General features: G+C 35.2%; 1 protein-coding gene across 5 annotated transcripts in view; it reads right to left on the bottom strand.

The window, feature by feature from the left end:
* Positions 1-15,993: 15,993 nt before the first annotated feature.
* Positions 15,994-17,630, bottom strand: part of LOC135225783 (uncharacterized) — a 602,193-nt gene continuing 600,556 nt past the window's right edge. For all 5 annotated transcript variants that reach the window (XM_064265254.1, XM_064265252.1, XM_064265251.1 and 2 more), the window contains one exon: positions 15,994-17,630. This exon is cut by the window's right edge and continues 283 nt beyond it. In XM_064265254.1, the coding sequence (XP_064121324.1) occupies positions 16,607-17,630 (1,024 nt within the window). In that variant the 3' untranslated portion in view covers positions 15,994-16,606.

The following is a 17,630-nucleotide window of genomic DNA, read 5'->3' as shown; positions in this document are numbered from 1 at the left end:
GGAAAAAATGGATGCTCGATTTATTAAAAACTATGTGGAGGAGAGTCTAATAGTGTATATATATATATATATATATATATATATATATATATATATATATATATATATATATATATATATATATATAATCTCAATAATTTAGTCCCTTCTATAAAATTTACTGTAGAGGAAGAAAGAAATTGTAATTTGAATTTTCTTGATGTAACTGTCCATAGAAATGATAGAAATGTCACCTTTTCAGTCTTTCGAAAGTCAACTAACATTGCCTCTTTTGTTCATTACTACTCCAATCACCATCAAAATGTTAAATTCTCTTTTTTCTGGGATGTTCCTAAGGGCTTTACGTGTCTGTAGCCCGCAGTTCATTGACGCTAAAATTAAAACTATTTATGATATTGCATTGAAACTTAAATACCCAAGGACTTTTGTAGATGGGGCATGGAAAAGAGCTAGAAAAAAATTTTATTCAACTAATGACAAACTTGAATTTAGTAAGTATAACATTCTAAAATTACCCTATGATGAAAGGTTTTTAGATATTCCTAGAATTTTAAAGCTTTTTAACATAAATGTTGTTTTCAGTAATATTAATGTCAAGAGTTTAGTAATCAAAAATTCTTCTAAAGATCTTCCAGGCTGCATATATGAAATTCCTTGCTAAAAGTGTGATAAAGTCTATTACGGACAGACTGGTAAATCTCTTTCACAACGTCTCAAACAGCACCAATATTCTGTGAGAACTGGGCAAATATCGAATGCATTATTCGTACATATGAGAGCTTTAGATCATCATGTTAACTGGAGTCAAGCAAGATCCTTAATCCCATGTAAGGACACAGTTAAAAAGGAATATCATTGAATCTTGTTTCATCAAGTCAAATAATAGAAATGTTCTAAATTTAAGTCTTGGTTTATTTAACTTGATGCTTTCATAATGAAAAAAGTTGTAGATAAATATAAGCAACAAAATTAATATATTCAGTTTTTACATGTTTTGGACTGTAAAGATACTTTGTAATTTCGGTTAGGGTCAAATCTGTTTAGGTTTGTGACTGTGTGATATCCGATAATCCTGGATTATCTCTCTTAATTTTCACCCTTTTGACAATTAACCATCTGGTATTCTTGATCTTGTTGTGTACCTGAGAGCTTTCTCTCCAATTGTATTTCATTAGCTCCTTGACAATGTCCTAGTAAAGACGAAAGCGCTTGAATTTCTGACTATCATTTCCTGTGGTATTCGCTTATATATTATATATATATATATATATATATATATATATATATATAATATATAATATAGATATATATATATATATATATATATATATATATACATACATATATATATATATAACATATATATATATATATATATAACATACATATATATATAAAATAGATGTAATATATTGTATATATATATTAATATATATATATATATATATATTATAATATATATATAATATATATATATGTGTGTGTGTATATATATGTATGTATATATATATTATATATATATATATATATATATATATATTTATATATATATGAATAACTTGATCACGGAGTATATAAAACGTGATGCTATGTATAAATAAAGGTTTTTTTTTGCCACGAAAAAGCGAGATAGCCGAGTACTTTCGGTCCTATTCGGACCGAAAGTACTCAGCTATCTCGCTTTTTCATTTTTTTCCTTCGTGGCAAAAAAAACTATATATATATATATATATATATATATATATATATATAATATATATATATATATATATATATATACATACAAGCAGCAAGCAGAAGGGAGATGTCATGGATTGTGGTAACTACAGGGGAATTAAACTAACAGAGCATGGATTGAAAGTTTTAGAGGGAATACTGGATGAGAGATTAAGAGATTTTGTGAGGGTCAGAAAACAGCAGTATGGATTCATGAGAGGAAGAGGGAAAAACCTAGAGGGAAACCAGGAGCTCTATTGTGCATTAATATATCTAGAGAAAGCATACAATAGAATCCCAAGAGTAGTGATGTTTTGGTGTTCTAGGAAGAGGAAAGTCCCAGGAAAGTTGGTTAGGCTGGCCGAGATATATAAAAGAAGAGCACAAAAGTAATAACAGTAGTTGGGGAAGCAAAACTTTGAAGTTAGTGTTGGATTACACCAGGGGTCAGCACTAAGCCCATTTGTGTTTGTGCTGGCCATGGATGTGTTGAATCAAGAGATCAGGAATGAAGAGCTATGGGAGTTGCTGTACGCTGATGATTACTGCTGAAAATGAGGAGGGCATACAGAGAAGGGTTGGAGATTGGCAGGAGTCTTTAGAGAGGGATAGCTTAAAGGTGACTGTGAATAAAACAGAGGTTTAGCAGAGCAGTAGGGAAGATAGACAGAATAGTAATACAAGAAAGAAGAAGCTTGATTATAAAACAGGCAGAAAAGTTTAAATACTTAGGATCTACTTTCAGCCAAGAGGGAGGATGTGAGGCTGAAGTTTACAGTAGGATAAAAGCTGCATGGGGGAAGTGGAGAGAGGTAGTTCGAGTTGTATGTGATAAGATGCCAATTAAGCTAAAAGACAGTGATAAAGCCAGAGTTAATGTATGGAGCTGAAACATGGGCTCTAAGAAGAAAAGAGGAAGTAAAGCTTGAGAGAACAGAGATGAAAATGCTGAGGTGGATTATGGAATATCGCTGCTTGAGAGATTGGAAAATGATGAAATAAGAAGAGCAGGCTTAGTAAAGATTACAGAGGTGATAGGAGAGCCAAATTTGAGATGGTATGGGCACGTGTTGAGGATGGATGATGAGGAGGGAGTGAAGAGAGCTTGGGAGGAACCTGTTAGAGGAAGAAGATCAAGAGGGAGACAGAGACTTAGATAGCGAGATAAAGTGAAGGAAGATATGGAGAGAAGAGGTTTGGTGGAGGATGATGCCTTTGATAGATTGCTTGAGAGATTGGAAAATGATGAAATAAGAAGGGCAGGCAGGCTTAGTAAAGATTACAGAGCTGATAAGAGATTCATGACTGAGATGGTAAGGGCATGTGTTGAGGATGGATGACGAGGAGGGAGTGAAGAGGGCTTGAGAAGAACCTGTTTGAGGAAGAAGATCGAGAGGGAGACAGAGAATTAGAATGTGAGATAAACTGAAGGAAGATATGGAGAAAAGAGGTTTGGCGGAGAATGATGCCTTTGACAGAAGGCACATCAGACAACCGACCCCTTAATGTAGGGATAACGGGGATGGGGAGATGTAGTACATTCCTCCATGAAATTTCAGGTCAGGCTCTTCTCCCTGTCCTGAACTAAGGTGTGAACTTTGCCATAAGTGTTGCCATATGGTTAATTTTGGTCCATTCAAGTGATCTGAATGTTTTCCTGCATAATTCGTTCAAATATCACGGTGCGGAATAATGATTATATGATACCCACCACTACTCCTCTTATGCCATTTTTGTGCATCATAGGATGTGCCATTATGAAAGGGTTAACAGCATCATCTTTCAGCTATTGTTGAAATTGCTGGTACCCTATGGCATATTCCTGGCAAGAAAAGCCCAGATGCATATCCATCATAAGCCTACGTTAGGAAAATGAACAACTTAAGAACATGAGGAGTATCATCCTCTGCAACATCAGCACCAGCTGGCCTTGCCCGCTAGCGACTACAGCCCACTGGAAGATAGTATTCACCTTCATCCAAAGCCTCTCCTACCCCTCCTAGAGAATCACAGCCAAGGTGGTGACACCAAAATTCATTTGGCACAGAGCAAAAATGGATAAGAAATCTTAGTGCCAAACATTGCCTATGTGCCAAAGAAATAAAATAACACAAAGAATCTGACCCCAGCCATTTTCCTCGGTGCAAATATCAATTTGGTCACTTGTACATTGAGATCATGGGACACCTATCCCCATCCAACAAATGCAGATACATCTTCATGAACACAGAGAAATGTACACTAGGCCCAGAGATCATACATATATCGAAAGTGACACCTGTGCTGAGACATCTCCTTGGTTGGGTCAGTCATTTTTTCATTCCCAATAATATAACATCTGACAAGGCCCTGCATTCATCTCCAATGTGTGGACTTCTTTTGCCAAATTTATTGGGTCAAAAATTGACTGCACCACTGCCTACAACCCCAATGCCACCCTCATCATCAGAGGTGCCAGACCAGATTGGAAGTTATGATTGCCCGACACCAAAAGAGGGGATTGATGCCTCTTTGTGTGGAAATGGTATTTGACAAAGCTATATGTGTTCTGGGAAATTTTTCTCCACAGCAATACTATACAGCAGAAAAAAGTATTAAGATATCACAAAATTTTTAGAAAATACAGCCCATACATTAAACACAAACATACATCATCTATATACTTGTAGATTTATATTCCTGTGAAATGATGCCTATAAACCTCCTCTGATGCTCCCACACTCTGGCCTTAACCCTGTCCAAATGGAACTTTCAAAATACTACACAGTCATGAGGGCTAGGTCTCTATCAACAGGTTAAACTTGGCAAACCTTAAGGTTGGTAAATGCTGTCCACTGTCACTCTATCCTAGTTTAGCTGTCAAATCTGACCACCATGAAAGCTTGCTTCTTGACATGACTAAATGTATGAAAATAACCTAGTACCTTATCAACATTCTGAAGAGCCAACCATTGACTATGAATGTGGATATACCACATCACATTGCCCTGTTGAAGAGTATTTTATTTAATTGCAACCTAGTACCTTATCAGCATCCTGAAAGGTATCTACTGAGTGTGGATGTGGAACAGTTGCATCATTCATATCTTGTACTCATATATATCCATGTTACATTCCTAGTTCATAAGTAATGCTATTCTTACTGGCATCCCATAAGGCACTAGTCTAATAGGGATGAGGGAGGGTTGTGTACTCCATTGTAAAAAAACTTCTTAAATATATGAAATTAATCATTAAGTCTTGGGGAATTCAAATCCCCGATATACAAAACTATAATCTTTATTTTCCGAAATATCTAACATAAGAATGGAATAAAATGAATTTAAGAAAATTCCACAAAAAATGATTAAATTACCATTACTCTTCCACGAAAGCATCATGCATATAATTATCCCCTTTATCCTAACTTGTCACCCCACTACCTGAGTCTTTATCAATACACGTCATATAAAAGTCTAGAAAATTCATTTTTAGGTAGCAACAACAGAATCCATCTGAAATAAAGACCATAATTATCAGACAATGAAATGTTAAAGTTCGTCAATAATATTTAGTGCCGCACCCCACTTCCCTTCTCAAGCCTCTGGAATAAATGTCACTGTTCAAATGTTCTTTACCTTTTACGATGGATCTTAGTGCCTTCTCGGATCTCCAAAGTCTCTTGTGACCACTACGACAGTTTGTCATCTAATTGCCCCATAAATTCCCATAATAGAGATTATATCTCATTCATTTGTTCAAACGGACGTATGGGCATACGCACGCTAGTCTATTCAGCGCGTTTCCATTTCCCACGTACACGTCCTATTTAACGCATTGACATCACAGCCATGTGCTTCTGAGCTAATCCAGGTCATTTGCGCAATCTCACTAATGCACCTAGCAATATTATGATGTGTGAGCTTGTCTCGTCTGTTCCAATGTTTGTAAGCTTCTATATCGATCCGATTTCCACTTGTTAAACATTTTGTCCAGTGCCTTTTAGATATATGTAGTATATGTCTCTTGTAAACAATCGTAGAAATGTTTGAACACATGTGTATTTCTGTCTCTTTTGAGGGGGATGCTTTGTAAACTCTCAAGTCGTTCCCTACCCGAGACTTAGCCATTAGGTTTAACAGCCTTACACAGAATGTTGCCAGCTATGTGATCTCAACCACTTGGGTGACTTCACCTGCAATTGCTATGCCGCCCCCCACGTTTTTTTATTCTTTTATTTTTTATCAAATTAGGCCTCTGAGTTTGCTAATAATGTCAATTGTTTCTTAGATGCCTCTGTTCCAGTTTCCTTGCAATATACGTACTAGTCACTAACAGGAACAACTCCATGTGACCTCGTCATAGAAGTTTCCATTGGATTGCATTTTTAGCTTCTTCCTATTTTTAATGGCTACATGGTCAGGAACCCAACTGATTTTTAACTTTACCGTCTTTGAATAATTTGGAAGAAGAAAATTTAATTTGTTACGTTAGGGAAACCTATTTTTTTGGAATAAAGTCTGAAGGGTTTCGGTAGTGCTTCTAAAATCGTTGGACAATTTTGTACAAAGCTCTGTGATGGTCTAACTATTTTAATGGCTGACCCTGCAGCACTTGAATCTACTGTGAAAACGGAAGCATTGTTAGGCAAGGAAATTTGTTGGGTGAGGAAGCTGCAAATCCAATACCTGATGAATAGGATAGAATATAGAATTTAGGCCAGTGGCCAAGCACTGGGACCTGAGTTTCAGCGCTGAAAAGGAAATTGACAGTATGAAGATTTGAAAGGTGTAACAGGAGGAAAACCTCACAATTGCATTATGAGATATAATTGTTATGAGGGTGAAAGCCAGATGGAAGAAAGAGAATATGAACGGAGGTACAGTAATAGGAATGAAAGAGGTTGTAGCTAGGTCCGGGAAGGATGCACTGACGGCACCAACCCCCCTACAGCAATGCTCTGAAGTATATGAGAACTTGGAAATCGACCTTTTCAGTGTGCACAAGTTCGTATCTCACGCATAATCCAGGTAGTGAGTAGTTCTATCACTGGAAAAAATTGTATATTACATTTGTGGACTCAGTCTTTTGGCTCTAATTGGGACAGAAGTTTGGGAAAAAATGTAAAAGTTCCAGTACTACATAAGCTGTCCCCTCAATATGAACTGAATCCAGACTTTTCAAGGTTATACCCGGGGCTGTATGTAGTATACATGATTTCAAATCTTTAAATCAATTTATTCATCTATTTCATTCTTAATAGTAGTTGATTAATGATGTCATTTACTGCTCATAATGTAAAGAGGGTACTACTAAGAATACTTCATTTTCTAGTAGAGAATTCTTTGCATGAATATCACCATTCAAAATTGTCTGGGTCTGACTCAGCTACAGGTTTTCTTTTACTAAAATGTTCACTTAAGATTCTTGTTGCTTTTTATGCCGCAAAATTTTCTATGTTGCTTATTTCTTGGTATTACGAATCTTGTTCCTCTTTTTAATATCGCTTGTCTTAGTGTTTTCATAAATGTTCCATTTATTTTCCTGATATTTTACAAATCTTTTTTTATGAGTATTTAATTCATGTGCTTATGAAATTTAGACTGTCAAGCTAAGAACTGGCATTTCCGGCCTTTCACCGCTAAAGGCAGTGAAAAGGAGTTGGAGTGGCTGGCAAGATCTAGCGACCCGGAAAATAGAGGGAACTGAAGTCTGAGGGTTTATAGGCGAATCTGGGAGAAAAGATTGAAGAAAGGAAGTGAGAAAGGGGGTAAAGTAAAAGGTTTAAAAGTCGGTGTATCTACAGGATGAAGGAAAATTGCAGTTAATTGTGTTCTGATTTTACGTGTTTCCATCTTGTGAAGGTTCTGATTTATGTTTTGTTGAACTATTTTAAATAGAGCATCTAATCCTCCAGTTGCATCATTCATATCTTGTACTCATATATATCTGTCCATGTTACATTCCTAGTTCATAGTTATCCGAAAGAGACTCAGACTACCAAGGTTTAGAAGATGTGGGTATTTTTTCTGTGGTAAGTTTGATTTTTTTTTTAATAAATCTTTAATCTCATTGTTATTTCTCAGATATTCAAGCAGAGGGGTTCCGTTCGTCTTGTGTGTAACTGGAATATTTTTTGCCAGTTTTATGAGTATTTTAATGAGGATTATGTTCTGAGACATGCACCAACAGAAAAGTCCTATCTGCTTGCAAGAGATAAGTGCGGTATTTGTTTCACTGTAATTGAGACAGCTCACTTTATTTCAACTACTGCAGTTCCAGCAAGATCTGGTGACATACAACATTAATCCGAAATGAAGGTTATGGTCATTTAAATGGATTGGATTAGAGTGGCTTATAAAATTGAGCCAAAGGCAAAACGCTGGGGCCTATCACGACATTTAACGCCGACAGGGAAAGGGGAGTAAAGGAGGCTGAGGTTTGAAAAGTTTAGCTGGAGGAAAACCTGCAGTGGCACTATGGAACAGCGCATGTGAGAGAGGAGGCAAAGTAAGATGGAGGAAAGAGAATACGAACTGACGTACAGTAAAATTAGTGAATGGGATCACAGCTAAGGGGTGAAGGGCCGCTAAGTAATCCACCGCGTGAGGTGCACCGTGAGGGCTCTTCGCTGACGGCTCTAAGTACACCCCTACAGGAAGGAGGATTACCTACTTATTAATACTTGCAAATTACCTAAAATACGTATAGTTTATATTTAACTGATTATAAAAGTTGCAGATGGTATAAGTTTTGTTTTCTTTCGTAACTTCGCAGATGAAAAATGTTAACTCACATTAGCAAAAGTTATCATAAATTATTTTATATGACAATTCATAAATGGCCTTCTTCCGCTGGCGTCTTTCAGAGACAAGAGGAGACGCTGTATTTTCCCCAGGGGTTGTGTTCTGATCTTAGGCCATCATTTACATTCCACTGGACTATATGATTATTGAATGTCTTGTGTAAGATTGATGAGAACTTCATGGTTTCCTAAAGTTGGTTTTATTGATCTTGCCAGTGGAGTTATATCTCAGTTGTTCTTTGGAAATTTCATTTCCTATTTGCTTAGTTCTTGGGTTTAACCGATTCATCGCTGACTCGCTGATCGATTTTTGATATTTGTGACTTTCAGGGGTCCATTTTGTCAGTTTCTTGGTTACAGTGCTGTCTTTTTGTATTTTGATTTTGGTTTGACAGATGTGTTAATACTTTGTTTCTTGTTTTACGACGAAGACCGTTCCAAAGGTCTTTTCTTATTATCTTGACGGGAGAATCGTTATACAGGTTTTCTTCTAATTTTCCTCTGAAGTTTTGGATAATTTCCTCATCTTCCATTTGTGAAAGTACATCATTTGGGTTTGGTTCTTTGAAAGTTCATTCTTTTTTGGCTGGTATTTTCTTAATCTAATCTTTAATATTTTCTAATTCTTATTCTACTTAATGCTATATGATTATTTTGATTTTGATTACTTTTTTGGGTCATGGTTTTGTTCTTAAGCTTTTCTGCTGGTTCACTGAGCCCTCTTACTTTGGTTCCAGTTCAGTTTCCTTTAAGGACATTCCAGGTTTATCTTGAAGTATTTTAGCTCTGTGTTATGATGTGCCACTCGTCAGATGTTGCATGGCGATTCTGCCCACAGCTTCTGCAAGTTGGTTCCTTGCAATTCCAGTTTGTTGGGTGATCATTTGATCCACATGATGCACATTGGTGGTTACTATGGAATAGCGTGTGTCCATATTTAATGCAATTTCCGCATTGTCAGAATTTGGGTAAATGTGGTCTTATTTCTCTATTGTCCCCTAAAATTTTTATTTTCAGCAGCTTTTGTCCGTCAAATTCAATTTTGGTACTTTTCTGATTTGTATAATTTTCCTGCTTCTAATACTACTGTAATTTTGCTATCTTGCATATTACTGAATAGTTTTTTATAAGGGTAATATTTTTCAAATAGTTAACCTTAATTGCTGGACTACATGATTGTTCCTTGTATGCTATTCATTATGTCACACTTCATTACTTTTGCATTAAAAGAATGAATTTTAGCAGTTGCTTAAATTAACTAGGTATTGTTTTTGTACTGTCTAAAAGTCATTTCATCAACCGTTGAATGTCCGCTTAATATACTGGTTTCATGTCTTTTTGACGATATTTGGTTTTGGCTTTCTCGTGTTATGAACCTTGACATCTTCTCTATTCAAAATATAAAAATAGATTAGGACTGGATCACACCAATTTCTGTTTTTCTGTTTGCTTGTATCACTTCAATAAGTTTTAAAATTTATTCCAATTTATTTTGTGTTTGACTGGAAGAATCAAAGGGGAGGATTATGGGTGCTCCAGATGTCAAAAGTTGTGCTATCATATTTACGACATCAAAAATTAACTTTCATTCAGGAGTGGTTCCACCCATCCAGGGGGCCTCATAAAGGGGATGAGTAATACTACCACCTATGAAAAGCTGTCATGGGATATCTGCCTAAATATATACTTTACCCTCAGTGCCATGAGGGTAGTCCACTTTATCCAGACTGGACAAAGCAATGAGGAAAAGGTTTGATCTAATGTTTCCCATCACTCGGCCACACCAGGCACTGCAGTTTTACGGTGGGACAGTCATGCTGTTCACCTCCATCTTCCATATAGAGTTCAAAATCAGAATTTTTTATGATCCAAATCATTTTAGGGTTGCCTTTGGAGTCTGTTTTCATAAGCAGAAAGGAAAATATGACTTAAGAGAAATTGGGCCCGATCACAATTTGTTAGATCAGACACTAGGGTGTAAGGCTTCCAGGAGAAATTGCCTCTCATATGGCATCCTCTAAACCAGGGGTTTTAAATCTTGGGTACTTTTACCCCAGGGGGTACACCAAGGGTTTGTTAGATGCTGACCTTCAATGTGCTTTAGTAAAAACTGCTCGACGGCCAACTAGGATGCTTAATGAAAAAGTTTCAGCTATTTCACCGACTCCCTTTGCTGCTGATGTAATAATAACGTACTTTGTTTTTGTATCTCAGTACCATAACCTTCAAAATTTACGGCATAGCCAGAGGTAAATAAAAAATTGTCTTTATTTTCTTTTGTGAAATTCTTGGTTTATAATATTATTGGTTATGTCAGGAGAGTTATATACTTACTTCCCTTCTGTACAGTACTTGCAAATATACAGAATGGAATTGTTTTTGTGAGTTGGTTTTGTTTTCCACATTATATAAAGTAGAGGAGGTACATTACTAACATTACAAGTGCCCAATGGGGGGATTCGAGGCATAATTCCACAGAGTTGTAGTATTGTTGATCTACAGAATGCACATTTTGGATTCTTGTCACACTCTTTTATTATGGTCATATATGCTGCAGGTTTTTGCATTGTTTGGGTTAAGTTTTGCCCACTAAATTTACTTTCATTATTTCAGTGATATATCTAACATCTAGTTCTCAGACTGATATTTGGTTGTTGTGTCAATAAGCCCCTCTTTAATTTAATTTGTACAAAGGACTTTTTATTTTGGTGTCTTCAATTTTCATTCACAAACATAATCAAAATGGGTCAAGGTTGGGTTTGCCTTAAAATTTTCCGTTCCAAGTTATGTAACTATGATATGGGGATTTGAGTAATGTTTAGAGCTGATATTTTTGAACTGGTTATAAATATTTCAATTAATATTACTTCTCATGGGAAGTAGGTTAGTTTATTCATCTAGGACAACTTCCTTCCCACAGAGGGAACTAAAAATGAATGTCTGCAGATCTGTCACAAATAGTAACTAATCTGGGAGACTTTCCCAAATTTACACTAAACCCCAGTATCATAAGGATGTCAATCCATCACGATCAGACCCAGAACTGATGGAGAGGCTTGACACAAATCTTTTGCCTTGCTCAAGCAATTAGCTACTAGAATCTATGAGTAAGGAGGCATGCTTACTTTAGAACAGCTTCTAAGGACTAAAGTGGTTGCTCTCTAAAGAACACCATCCATTAACAAAGGGGCTAGAAGTCCAGGGGAGGAATGGGGGCATGCATTATATTCCTACAAAATTTCATGAAGACCTGATGAAAAAGAAAGTGTTTAAAAAAAGGAAAGTATTGAAGAAATTCTAGTCAGGCAGGGCGATATAAGAAAACAGATGAAAACCATTGAAGCTTGCAGATGAAAAGTCATTGCAAAAACCCTTTGGTACACCTAGTGTGCTGAATAAGGATGTGCACAAAAAGGGAACAACAGTCCACCTCTCTTCACATACACAGCTTATTGTCTTCTTACCATTATCAAGAGGAAGACGATGAAGCAATAAATACATCTTACAAGTTTTAATTTAATTCAACAAATTCCAATTCAAGGATAATGATACAAAAGAAGCACAAATGTTGACTATATTGATTGATATAATAATTAAGAAACTACAAAACCTATATACACTAACTGCCTACTATCTTACATCAGTTAATTACATTATGAAATGCACTTGATTCAAAACATTTCATGATTGTTATAAAAGATTTGAGATCTACCTCAAAGAGACTGCGAATCATGGATGAGACAATGAATTATAAACTACTAATGGGAAGGCAGGAAATATGTTTTGGGGAGCAAATTATATAAAAAAATAAATAGAAAAACATGATGCCTTTACATCATGCACACAAAAGGGAAGATAAAGAGTAATAGAAATACAAAATAGATGCCATGTGACTGATAGATGTTATGTTCCATCCGTCTGTTGAAGCGCAAGCAATTTATCTCAAAACTGACTAATGTATGCCGAGTTACTCGCAAAAACAACAGTAAAGAAGAGAACATAACATTTTATATACGCACGTGTGTGTCATTTACCTTCTTAAAGTGTTTTCTCTACGTGATATATTTGTAATTCTTCACTATATTATGTACAAAACAACTATAAATATCTATCTAAATTGTTGTGAGCACCTTTAACATACAAAATTTAAATAAAATTTCAACACACGTTCACCTCTTAAACGACCTTCCTCTAATATATACTGACGAACTCATTCCTGTGAAAGTACATGTCAAGTCGTCAATTACAAACAAACCCATGAAATGCATCTGCTCTATTATGAATATCTTAAGAAATAAAATGTTTTGGTTAAATATTTGACCAATCCTCAATGTCAAGGATAGAGGGAATGAACTATTTATTAAATGTAACTAAAGGCAGATTTGATTGCATTACATTCAAATTACCAAATTGCATTCACATTTATCAAAATAATCATTTCATATAATTCTAATGAAATAATAATGAAAATTCATTACATTCTTGGCAAAATATAAACTTTGAATACTAATTATGTCTCAATAAAAAGATTCACCATTAATAATAGCAGCATACTGTAAAATGCAATACTGATCCTGGGGTGTGTGTGTATATATATATATATATATATATATATATATATATATATATATATATATATATATATATATATATATATATATATATTATATATATATATATATATATATAAAGGCATTCTGACACTTGCAAATCTTACAGAAAAGTACAAAACAAAAAAAACATACAAAATCTTAAAATCTACTTCACCTAGAGAGGATACAATTCAGATCCCTTCTGACTTTCAACAAAATTTGTAAAACAATGACTCAAACATTCCTTGTACTCTTAAAGCTATGATTTGTAGATGAAATCTGGAATGATCAAGTACCTATAAACATCATACCATACTGACTTTAAATGGACAATTGTTCATAAATATACCTACAATCTTATGATATAACTTTTGGAGTAATTTTACAATGAGCTCCCCAACCTACTAAAAAAAATTTCTTTTCAAAATTCTCTTCTTCCCAACATTCTTGACTCCTTGACATGAGAGCTCGAAATAAAAAATTCAACTTAATACTAACCCTTTTCACAAGATTACTTCTAAAAGTAAACTGACTGCCATGCAATTTGATTCTTAATGCAAGAGGTATGGGCAGTGAGCGTTAAGACGGACTAAGACAGGAGCCATATAAAAACACTAAGTATAAGATAAGATTTCAGCACTTTATAATAATATATGGAGAGATTCATGGTCGGCATTCATTTAGGAAAGATAGAATCATGGGAATAGTACAAAAACCAAAGGAATTATATCAAAAGCACCTGAGCACCTGACTTCAAATGTAGCTTACGAGTATGTAAAAGGGATAACGCACATGTACTTCTCAACATCCAATGATGGAATTTTAAAAATCAGTTGAATTTTACCTGCATTCTATACATGAATGGTTTTGCAGTTAATCATTGGTACTAACTTGAACCCCATATATAGCTAAACAAATGCTTATGAGTACTATACTGCATGGTAACGAAAAGTATTCCAAAAACTGCCCAGGCATTAGGAAAGAGGTGTGTCTTTGCTAAAAATACTCGTCTAGAGTATGACAAGGAGACAGATGGGTAAACAGTAGAAAAAGGTCCCAAACATTACACATTTAAAAAATGCTACCCAGCACACAGGTAAATGAACTGTGAAATGAAGACCATGAAATTAATAAAAGAGGTGAAGAAAGTCACAATTATCTAGGAGAGAATACTTCAGATTTTAATGGAAAATTAATTGAAGAAAAATTCTACAAAATCAAGCTAAAAAACTGATTTAAGCAAATGGAAAATAGACCAAAATGGTATTGCTTTTTCCAAGAAAAAGTGCATTTAACATAGCAAAAATCTACACAATGCTTCAGATATATGAAATCTCCTCTTAATACTACGTTTACATTTTTAACAAAAGGAATGCCTAAAATAAGGACCCTTATTTTTCGTACCGGAAATCAAAGTAGCTAAGTAAGATAAATAGCAGTAATCAAATGAAGGTATGGAGGATCATTTGCAGTAAGCATATGTACCACAAACTAATACAGAAAGGGAGGAGTTCCAAATACGCTCCTGACAACACTCTTCTCACAAATATAAAGCGGATGATATAACTATAAGAGCCTTGCAATATCCACTTTTAACCACAGTAATAAGAGCTAAGTATTTAATTAAACAAATGGCTTACTATCCTGGTCCATAAAGATATAAATTTAAAGTATAGACACAATTGGAAGGCAATCAAAAAACCCTACCAGAAAACTATTCCTGAGTTCACTGATGATTTCTCATTTTCAAATTCTTTTAGGAAAAAATTAGCAATGAATCCAATCTGAAAACACTTTCACATCCAAACCATCATAATGAACACAATGATATGAAATCACTGTACAGCATAATGGTAAACAAAACAATAAACATATTCTAAAGAAAGCCTTACATTAAAGAAGGCTATTTTAGAAGCTCAAAAACATTTACATTTAAAAAAATTAACACACGATGTACCCTGCATAATCACAGTGTGGAGGTGTGACATTTATTTGGTACTTACTGGAAAGCACAGTAAAACAGCTAATGAACGAAAAAAATTATTGCCAATGTTACACAACAGAAAACATAAAATACATACATGGACAATCACAAACCTTGAGAAACCTTCAATGAAAGCAAAGAAAGCCACCTCATATATTAGCGAAAAATTTTAACTAATATCCATCAATCAAATACTTACAAAATTATTTATGTTTGTTATCCTGTAATGTGGACAATAAACAAAACAACAATGTGAATTCTGACTGCCCAGTTTCATACCATAATCTTCCAGAATGACAAACTAAATTTTTGCACATTTTTCAGAAGACCATTTTCTTATACCTCTCTCCACAGATTTAAGATGAAAAGCAGGAATGTGTTGATGATTTAAATGATATGTAAGGACAAAATTTTTCATCAGTAACAATTGCTACTAATATGTGACTAATAACCAGGAAAAACCGGATAAAAGCACTAACATCAAAACATTCCATTCCAGACCATAAGTACATCATTCTAAATATACAGCAATACTGAATCAAATGCAATAAAGCAATTGCAAGATTAAACAACAAAATTAGTTTAGGTATAAGCTATATTAACTGGGTAACACTGCAATAATTCAAATTCTACAAATACAGGTTGAGCATCATTCAACAGGATATCAGTATGTTAAATGCTAAAATAATACTCATAAACAGCTATGCAAATCAATGCAATTGCAAAACCTGAGGTAATGTTGAGGCTAGTAATAACATTTGGCAACTGGGGCCATAAGGCAAAATGACATGTCACAGTGCTTCGTTCATGTTCCAAAAAAAATTAACCACTTTCCCACATTCCTTAAAATAGTTTATGATCTGAAACAATTAGGATTCTGCATAATCAGTGATGGTAGTTTATAATGTATAACAATGTTATTTATTGCGTACTTGTATATATATTCACTCAAAAATCTGCATCCTATTACATAGTGACTAGCACAAAATGGTTAGGGGTTACTGCTCAAATGCAATCTTCTTCAATAATTTTGTAATCTTTCTATAAAGTATCTCTTACACCAGTCCTCTCACGGTAAAAGTAGTCTTGCATCAAACATGAAAATTTGTGTTAGTACTTTAATAAATGTTCATGAAATATGACATTTGTTACAGGTGCATCACATCATTTTCTGCAAATTATTGAACACAAATGCAGGTTAAAGGAACCTTAAGCAATATCATCATTATTGTATTAAGACTGTGGAAGACAACTTCATTTTACAAAAGTAAATAGGAAAGTATAAAAATGCTAATAAATGCACCATTCATCTGACACTGTCTTGGCCACAAAGTTGGAATGTACTGTACTAACAGACAGCATATTGGGAGAAAATAAATTAAGGAAAATAAATAACCCCAGAGCTACTTGATATAAAACTCAGAACATTCATGCACAGTGAACACAAAATGATGGGCGAACCTATTAAAACAGATTCCTTAGAGCACCATATCTGGCGAGAGACAATGCAACTTAATGATCAAAAGCTTGCTAACTTTCTTTCTCAAAAACTTCTTCCCCACTGTCAATGGGTGAAAAGTTCTCAGCACAGGAGTCACTGAGGGATAGTCTCCCTCCACACAATTCAGAACCCTCACTCGATCCACTATCACACAAAGGTTTGCCTACAAAAGAGTCTAAGGGGTCTGTTTTTCTTAACCTAGCAACTCTTGGACTTCTTCCAACACCCACCTGTTGATTTGGTTGCTGTGATCGCAGTAAATGACGTTGCTGCAGAGGAGCACTAGTACGTATACGAGGTGAAGGCTTGACTGCTCGGAATGAAGAGCCTTTCGGAGGCAAGGCCCTTTCACATGGTTTTGACTGTTTGGAAAGTTCACTGCTAGAGTCTTTGTTATATTCTTCTCCTTTCTGATTTTTTGAAGAATCTACCTGTGTTTTCTTGGAAGACGTAGGTGGCACCTGAATGCGTGGGATACGAGTTGGAGAGCCTGATTTTGTCACACTTTTGCTGACTTGGGGTCTACTAGGGGTTCTCGTACTGGACCCTTGTGTTTTTTCAACTGAGTTCGAACACACAATACTTGCAGCACCTGAACTACACTTATTATTGTCTTTTACTCTGAGCTGAGGAGAAGGAGTACGACTGGAAGGGGAATTTCCTTGCCTGGCATTCATTGGTTTAAGTTTGACGTTGCTCAAAACACTCCCGTCACTCACTTTACTTTTTGCTGAGTTCCACAGTTTCTGTTTGTTTGTACTACTGGAGGAGCTAATTTTGCTATAGCCTGTACTGGAAGCACTTCTATTAGCTGGGATAGGTGTTGTGGCAGGTTGCTTCATTCCTGAGTTGGGACTAATATTCCTGTTGAGCTGACGTATTACAGCTTTGACACTACAAATGCTGCTAGTATCTACACCATTCTCACTGGCAACGCTTGTTTCGACTTGGCTCATCTTGACTGAATCAATCTTAGATGTTTTAGGTTTGACTGCATTTGCATGAGCTATCTTTGAAGTTCTCTGCTCATCTTTTGTATTTTTATTATGGATG

This window comes from Macrobrachium nipponense, chromosome 13 (genome assembly GCF_015104395.2).
Source record: "Macrobrachium nipponense isolate FS-2020 chromosome 13, ASM1510439v2, whole genome shotgun sequence".
NCBI classification, from domain to species: domain Eukaryota; kingdom Metazoa; phylum Arthropoda; class Malacostraca; order Decapoda; family Palaemonidae; genus Macrobrachium; species Macrobrachium nipponense.
The sequence above is the reverse complement of the archived record's forward strand: the minus strand, read 5'-3'. Positions and strand labels throughout refer to the sequence as shown.